The sequence below is a fragment of the Amyelois transitella genome, chromosome 28, assembly GCF_032362555.1.
Source record: "Amyelois transitella isolate CPQ chromosome 28, ilAmyTran1.1, whole genome shotgun sequence".
Classification (NCBI taxonomy): domain Eukaryota; kingdom Metazoa; phylum Arthropoda; class Insecta; order Lepidoptera; family Pyralidae; genus Amyelois; species Amyelois transitella.
This window is the reverse complement of record NC_083531.1, coordinates 5,525,315-5,533,299: the sequence shown is the minus strand read 5'-3', so window position 1 is coordinate 5,533,299 and position 7,985 is coordinate 5,525,315. Positions and strand designations below refer to the sequence as shown.

Here is a 7,985-nt window from a genome sequence, read left to right as displayed (position 1 = left end):
TCTTGTGTAAATATAAATTCATATCTTTATTAACATTATTTACATTATATTGACGGCCTCTGTGGCGTAGCGGTAGTGCGCTTATGACGTGACAACGAAGAATCTGGATTCGAATCCCGCTCATGATGGAAAAATAACTTTTTCAAACTGAACTGGTTCATGGATGTAATTATCTATAGGTACATAATAAGTCTTTATTACAAAACCTAGTATCGTCGAGTTAGTATCTCTAACTTACTTCGAGGAGCTAGTATCTCATAACACAATTCTCGAACTCACTTCGAGGCTAACTTGATCTGTGTAATTTGTCCCGTACCAATATAAGTATATATTTATATGGTGCCGTGTGGTTCCCGGCACCAATACCAAAAAAGAACAGGACCACTCCATCTCTTTCCCATGGATGTCGTAAAAGGCGACTAAGGGATAGGCTTACAAACTTGGGATTCTTATTTTCAGGCGGCGGGCCAGCAACCTATCACTATTTGAATCTCAATTCTATCATTAAGCCAAACAGCTGAACGTGGCCATTCAGTCTTCAAGACTGTCATCTCTGTCCACCCCGCAAGGGATATGGACGTGACCATATGTATACACATACACACATAAAATCACGCCTCTTTCCCGGAGGGGTAGGCAGAGACTACCTCTTTCCACTTGCCACGATCTCTGCATACCTACTTCCTTTGCTTCATCCACATATATGACCATATATATTTATTCCACAATCACTCCTGTTCATACACAACTTCGTAGACAATCTGTTGGTCATCATCGTCGTCGTAATACACGCTCCCGTCCTCCGCCCTCGTCTCCTCGTCGCACAAAGCGCTCGTGTCGTGCACTTCGTCTTTAACGACACACCAATCCTGCATTTCCTGGTGGCAGACGAACTTTGTTCAAATTCAAAAATTCAATTTTTTTTTTCATTACAATAGAATAGAATAGATTTTTTTATCAAAATTGGATACAAGGTATCACTTATTGACGTCACATCACTTAAATCTAATTATAACTACTACCACTTCCAAAGCGGCGGAACAAACTACACTGCAGACTTATACTATAGGATACTATATATCGCTCAATAATTGTCAGTATGGTTTAACAACATTGGTTGACGTCAAATAAATTAAAAACTAAGTTTACTGCCGCTTCCAAGGCGTCAGTGCAGAAGAAGCGGTAACAAACTGCACTGCAGCATTTTCTTCAACAACGTCAACTTCACAATATTAATTAAACTTAGAATAAATGTGTTCATATAGGATAGTCCACTAACATACATACATACATATCGTCGTGCCGTGTGGTTCCCGGCACCAATACAAAAAAGAACGGGACCACTCCATCTCTTTCCCATGGATGTCGTAAGAGGCGACTAAGAGATAAGCTAACATACTTGGAATTCTTTTTAAAGCGATGGGCTAGCAACCTGTCACTATTTTAATCTCAATTCTATCTTATAGCCAAACAGCTGAACGTGGCCATTCCAGTCTTTACAAGACTGCCGTCTCCGTCTACCCCGCAAGGGAAATAGACGTGACCATATGTATGTATAAATAACAAACCTGTTTCACAATCTTCTCACCACGTTTCCTCTTGTAAGGAGTCGGCAACTTCAAGTGTACGGTGTGAACGTGGAGTTTCATGGAGTTGGACTGAGTGAACGCCTTGTGGCAGTGCGGGCAATGGTAGGGCTTCACTCCCGTGTGCACCTGCAAATAGATAGATAAATAAATACAGGGTGACTTTTAATTCAACTGCATAAATTTAACTGTTAAGTGTACTCATTTAAAGGATATTTAAAAACGTTAAAAGAAAATTTTTGGTTTATATTTCAGAAAGTATGAAAAAATAAAAGTATCAAAATCCACGATCCTAAATACATCATATCTAGAGGCCGCCCGCGACTTAGTCCGCGTGGAATCATTCCCGCGTTGACCCCCAAGATAAAAAGTAGTTTCATCTTAATCGGTTCAGTAGTTTTTGCGTGGAAGAGTACCTAACAGACATCCATACTGACATCCTGTCATAGTCACTAACTTTCGCATTTATAATATACTAGCGACCCGCCCCGGCTTCGCACGGGTGCAAAATTCGGAAAAAATTATACATAAAAACCTTCCTCTTGAATCACTCTACCTGTTACAAAAAACCGCATCAAAATCCGTTGCGTAATTTTAAAGATTTAAGCATACAGACAAACAGACTAAAATAGCGACTTTGTTTTATACTATGTAGTGAAGTAGGATTTTCATACAAACATATAAGAGAAGAATACAGAGCCAACAGTTTTTAAAAGATTACGTAAATGCATACATAACGTCTATATCCCTTACGGGGGAGACAGAGACATTGACATTGGGACTCCGGGATAAAGAGTAGTTTCATCGTAATCGGTTCAGTAGTTTGCGTGAAATAGTAACAAACATCCATACTTTCGCATTTATAATATTAGTTTTGATAATATATGAGTGATTCCCGGCACCAATAAAAAAACAAACGAATAGGACCACTCCATCTCGTTCCCGTGTATGTCGTAAAATGAAACCTGCGGCGCTAAATTTATCGTTTTTTTTTTAGATAGCGTTAATTTCGTCGCTTTAACCTCTCAGCTGCTGTGGCGCATATATACGCCAACTGTCCGAGACAACTTATAACTCGATTTTAAGCTTAAAATACATATCGTTATGATTAAAAATTGCTTAATTAAATCCCAAACATACTCAGCAACCACAGACAACAGAAATTAATTTGTTACTTTGAAATGAAAATTATTGAAAATCAGTTCAAAACAGACCAGTTTCAAAAAGATCTAGATCAGTGTGTGACCTTGAGAGATTTATTTTGAAAAATATCGGATTTTTGAAAGAAAAACTATGATTTAATAGTAAAAACTGTGTTATTTATTAAATATAAGATAAATATCATCATAATATCTACCTAAATACGAATATTATGTGGAAATAATGACAACTATAGATCGCGCAAGTGTTTTTGTTGAATGTTGTAACTAAAGGTCCAGTAAAGTAAAATTAAATGAATTTATTTGCTATAATATGGTGCTATAAATATGCAATACATATCTAGCTTTGACTGTACAATAGTATTTTATTAACTTCAAAGCAAATATTCCTATATTTTCATCCAATTCTGAAACAAGTCGCGCGCGTCATTTTGCGTTCAAATCCGCCGCAGTCCTAGTGTCTCAGTAGTACGGGCGCTTAGCATCTGAGAGGTTAAGTAGGTAGCGCCACAGGATAGCTTTTATTTTATTTTTTTTATTTATTTATTACTTTATTTTTTGACAAATTACACAGATCGAGTTAGCCTCGAAGTAAGTTCGAAACTTGTGTTACGAGATACTAACTGAACGATACTATATTTATAATAAATACTTATATAGATAAACATCCAAGACCCAGGACAATCAGAGAAAGTTCGTTTCTCATCATGCCCTGGCCGGGATTCGAACCCGGGACCTCCGGTGTCGCAGACAAGCGCACTACCGCTGCGCCACAGAGGCCGTCAAATATAGATAGTTAGATAATTCATTTATTTGATTTATTTATAATTCAATTATTTATTAATATTCATGCAATAAACCCACGGGATAGCTTGGACACGAATATCTACCATGTATTTTCAAGATGCGCGCGCGCATGTGGCGCCGCGCCACAGATAAACAAGAACAACAAGATAGAGTTTGTGTAACTTTTCAAACTTCTTTGAACATTATATGTATGTTAATCACTCACCCTGTCATGTCTGACTAGTGCCGCTTTATTCCCAAAAGCTTTGGGACAATTCTGACACTGGTAAGGTTTCTCTCCCGTGTGTATTCTGGTGTGGATCTGGAGCAAAAACAAAACAGGTTTGTATGTTTATGAGGCCGTGTGGTTCCCGGCACCATTACAAAAAAGAATAGGACCACCCCATCCATCTCTTTCCCACGGATGTCGTAAAAGGCGACTAAGGGATAGGCTTATAAACTTGGGATTCTTCTTTTAGGCGATCTAAATTCTATCATTAACCCAAACAGCTGAACGTGGCCTATCAGTCTTTTCAAGACTGTTGGCCCTGTATACCCCGCAAGGGATATAGACGTGATTACATGTGAAATGTGATGTGTGGGAACCGCACGGCACATATTTACCTGCAGAAACAGAGGCATGGTGAACGCTTTCTCACAATATTCACATTGGTACGGTCTCTCGCCCGTGTGCATTCTTTGGTGGTACCTCAACGCTGCATTGGACTGCAAACAAATTCATACATTACTGTTAGAAATAGTGCAATATAATTTTACCTTTATCTTCTTTAACGACTGCTTCTGTAAGACTTGATATTGCAACACTTACTGTCATGTCGTGTCTATGGTAGTTTTTGTCTTTGAGCTGTTGTTGAAATCTAAGGTTAAACTAATACTACATTTCCTTAAAAAAACTGCGTTGTTTATTTTATATGATCAATTACATACATATAGTCATGCTTCGTGTGAAAACCTGACTCACACAATCCAGGGTCCATGGTCGAAGGCGTACCACCAAGCTCCTCTCCAGAATAGGATACATACATACATATAATCACGTCTATATACCTTGCGGGGTAGACAGAGCCAACAGTCTTGAAAAGGCTGAATGGCCACTTTCAGCTATTTGGCTTAATGATAGAATTGAGATTCAAATAGTGACAGGTTGCTAGCCCATCGCCTAAAATAAGAAACCCAAGTTTTTAAACCTATCACTTAGTCGCCTTCTACGACACGTTGTTGAAAGAGATGGAATGGTCCTATTCTTTTTTGTATTGGTGCCGGGAACCACACGGCACTAGGATACAACCGGGACTAAAAAGCCATGAGGAACTAGAAGTGGCAGGCAATAGCAAGTAATTTAAAAAATAAATCCTAAAATCGGTCAATTCACTTACAGTATATTTCTTGCCGCAGACTTCGCACACCTTGGTCTTAATGTTCTTGTTCGGTGGCTTCTTCCTTGTTCCTGGGTGCTTACCGCTGGTCACTATTATATCCTGGAATAATAAAATCACATTTACAATACATACATACATACATAAAGTACACACATACACATAATCACGTCTATATCCCTTGCGGGGTAGACAGAGCCGACAGTCTTGAAAAAAAGACTGATAGGCCACGTTCAGCTATTTGGCTTTAAGATAGAATTGAGACTCGAATAGCGACAGGTTGCTGGACTGTCACCTAAAAGAAAAATGCCAAGTTTATAAGCCTATCCCTTAGTCGCCTTTTACGACATTCACGGGGAAATAGATGGAGTGGTCCTATTCTTTTTCCTATTGGTGCCGGAAACCACACGGCATGAAGTAACGTATATAAACTTGGGATTCTTCTTTAAGGCAACAGACTAGCAACCTGTCACTATTTGAATCTCAATTCTATCATTAAGCCAAACAGCTGAACATGGCCTATCAGTCCTTTTAAGACTGTTGGCTCTGCCTACCCGCAAAGGATATGGATGTGATTATATGTTTGTATGAAGTAACGTCTATATCCCTTGCTAAGTTAACAGAGCTAACAGTCTTGACGAAAGTACGGCTATCTTCTGCTGTATGGCTTTATGATGGAATCGATATTGAAATAGTGACAGGTTGCCAGCCCATCAGCTTACATGTAGAATCCCAAGTTTATAAGCCTATCCCTTAGTCGCCTTATACATTATCCGTCGAAAGATATACAGTGCTTTTCCATAGTGCCGGGAACCACATGGCATGATGTGATTATTAGTACAATTACCTGGTCAGGCTCTTTTTTCTTGATAGGCTGCAAAATGAACTTCAACTTCGGAGGTGACGGCGGCCTCACCAGGACCATCTTCGTGGTGTGCGCCTCCTGATGGTGCACTGTACATTCTTCTTGGGTAGTGAATACTAGGTCGCACTGGAATAGAGTAAATGGTAATTATTTCAATACCCACTTCTTTCTTTCTGCTTCTTCCTTTGTCATTGCCTTTTCCCACTTTCTACGTGGGGTCGGCACTGTATGTTAGTTTGTTCCAATTACTTCTTGTTTCTCTCTCAATTCTTTCCACTCATACTATCCTTTACGCTGTCCATCCATCTCTTTTTCAGTCTTCCCCTATTTCTTAAACCTTTCACTTCCATATTTAAGGCTCTGTCAGTAACATGACCTTCCTCTCTTCTCATTATTTATTGCACTTCAAATAAACTATGGGAAAGGCTGACAAACTTAGTTTTATTTTTTGTAGGTGATGGGACAGCAAGCTAACACTATTTAAATCATAATCATTATATTCCTTGAATATGGTTCTCAATTTGATTATTATGCCAACCAGCAGAATGTGGCCTTTTCAGTCTTTTCTAGACTGTTGGCTCTGTTTAATGCATAAATAAAGGAATTTAGATGTGACTGTATGTATGTTAAGTAATTTATAAAACATTAGACAATGTTGTGAAACCAATACAGTGATAATTATTAAGTGATGCTTGTAATGTCCTACAATAATGAATAAAAATTTTGATTTCATTTATTGGACATTTAAAAGAGTCATCTAACTCAAAATTATTGTTAGATCATGTTCAGCTGTTTCGACTTTTATTTGAATCGAGATTCAGATAGCCACAGGTTGATAACCTAATAAAAATGGAGAATCTCAATTTCATAACCTTATCCCTTTATTGTATTGTACAATCTGAACTCAGAGAAGCAGCTTAAACATTTATAATTCACCAGCTGGATAAGTGTCAAGTAAGGTTAAGCTTCAAAAATTGGGCAGTAAATTTATCAGAGGCAAAAAAAAATGTAAATAAGAACAGTTTTCCGCGCCATCAAAAGTGTAAATAAACATGAGTAACTTTTTCTCGGATGTTATAAACTTACCAAGCTGCATTTAAAGTCTTTTTTCTTAATTTCCTGAGGGTGTTCAGTTTCCAAATGGAATTTCAACTCATCTTCCGTAGGAAAAGTCTCACCACATTCACAGACTATATAGTGGATGCTCACGAACGAACAATAAACAGTGTCAGCTTTTTTAGTATCGCTCTCCGTCATGCTGAAATTCAATTCAACAGATTAGAAATACGGGAAAGATTATAAATCTACGTGAATAACACAAAACGCCATTTAATTTTATTCTGTGCAAGTGTCATGGCGGCACAGATTCAGAAGATGTGCTAGACTAAGGATGGGTATTTGATACATCGATATTTCCCTATAATTTATTGTTATTTTTTAAATTTTCACTTACTACTTAGCTTTTCGTCTCTTCACCTATGGTACGTACAAGTTTAAGCTTACCAGTTGTTAAGCTTAAGTTTAACTGTTATTTATTAAGCTATATTCAATCGATATTAAAATTACTAATTTGTTAATATTTTTCAACTATCCATGTGCCTTTTGTCAACAGGTATTTTGCAACCGGTTGTATCTTCATGAAATGGTCATATTTATGCAATCCATATTCAGAGAATTTCATGCGAGTGAATAATGCTAGGAAATAATTCTTTAAAAACTATCGATCTATGTGCCGTGTGGTTCCCGGCACCAATTCAAAAAAGAATAGGATCACTCCATCTATTTCCCATGGATGTCGTAAACTAAGGCAACTAAGGGATAGGCTTACAAACTTGGGATTCCTTTTTTAGGCGATGGGCTAGCAACCTGTCACTATTTGGATCTCAATTCTATCATAAAGCCAAATAGCTGAACGTGACCGATCAGTCTTTTCAAGACTGTTGTCTCTGTCTACCCCACAAGGGATATAGACGTGACGATATGTATGTATGTAAAACTATCGATAAGGGGAAGATGTATGTAGTCTTTGCCTATCCCCTTTTGGAAAGAGGCGGCTTATATTATCTTTATATAACTATCGATAAAATGTGAGGGATGGTATGATACACCACTATGAACTTCAACTTGACTTTAACCATAGACTGTAAACTTGATGCGCTCATTGGCAAACTGCCAATTTGACGTCTATTCA

At 37.9% G+C, this 7,985-nt stretch overlaps 1 protein-coding gene across 1 annotated transcript; it reads right to left on the bottom strand.

Annotated features, from left to right (window-relative positions):
* Positions 1–237: 237 nt before the first annotated feature.
* Positions 238–7,160, bottom strand: LOC106142746 (zinc finger protein 816). Its single transcript, XM_013344622.2, has 7 exons — positions 6,881–7,160; positions 5,777–5,920; positions 4,930–5,031; positions 4,157–4,258; positions 3,759–3,854; positions 1,569–1,715; positions 238–878 (listed from the first exon to the last, which is right to left on the bottom strand). Exons 1-7 carry the CDS (start codon positions 7,049–7,051, stop codon positions 729–731), a joined length of 912 nt encoding a protein of 303 aa, XP_013200076.2. The 5' UTR covers positions 7,052–7,160; the 3' UTR covers positions 238–728.
* Positions 7,161–7,985: the final 825 nt, after the last annotated feature.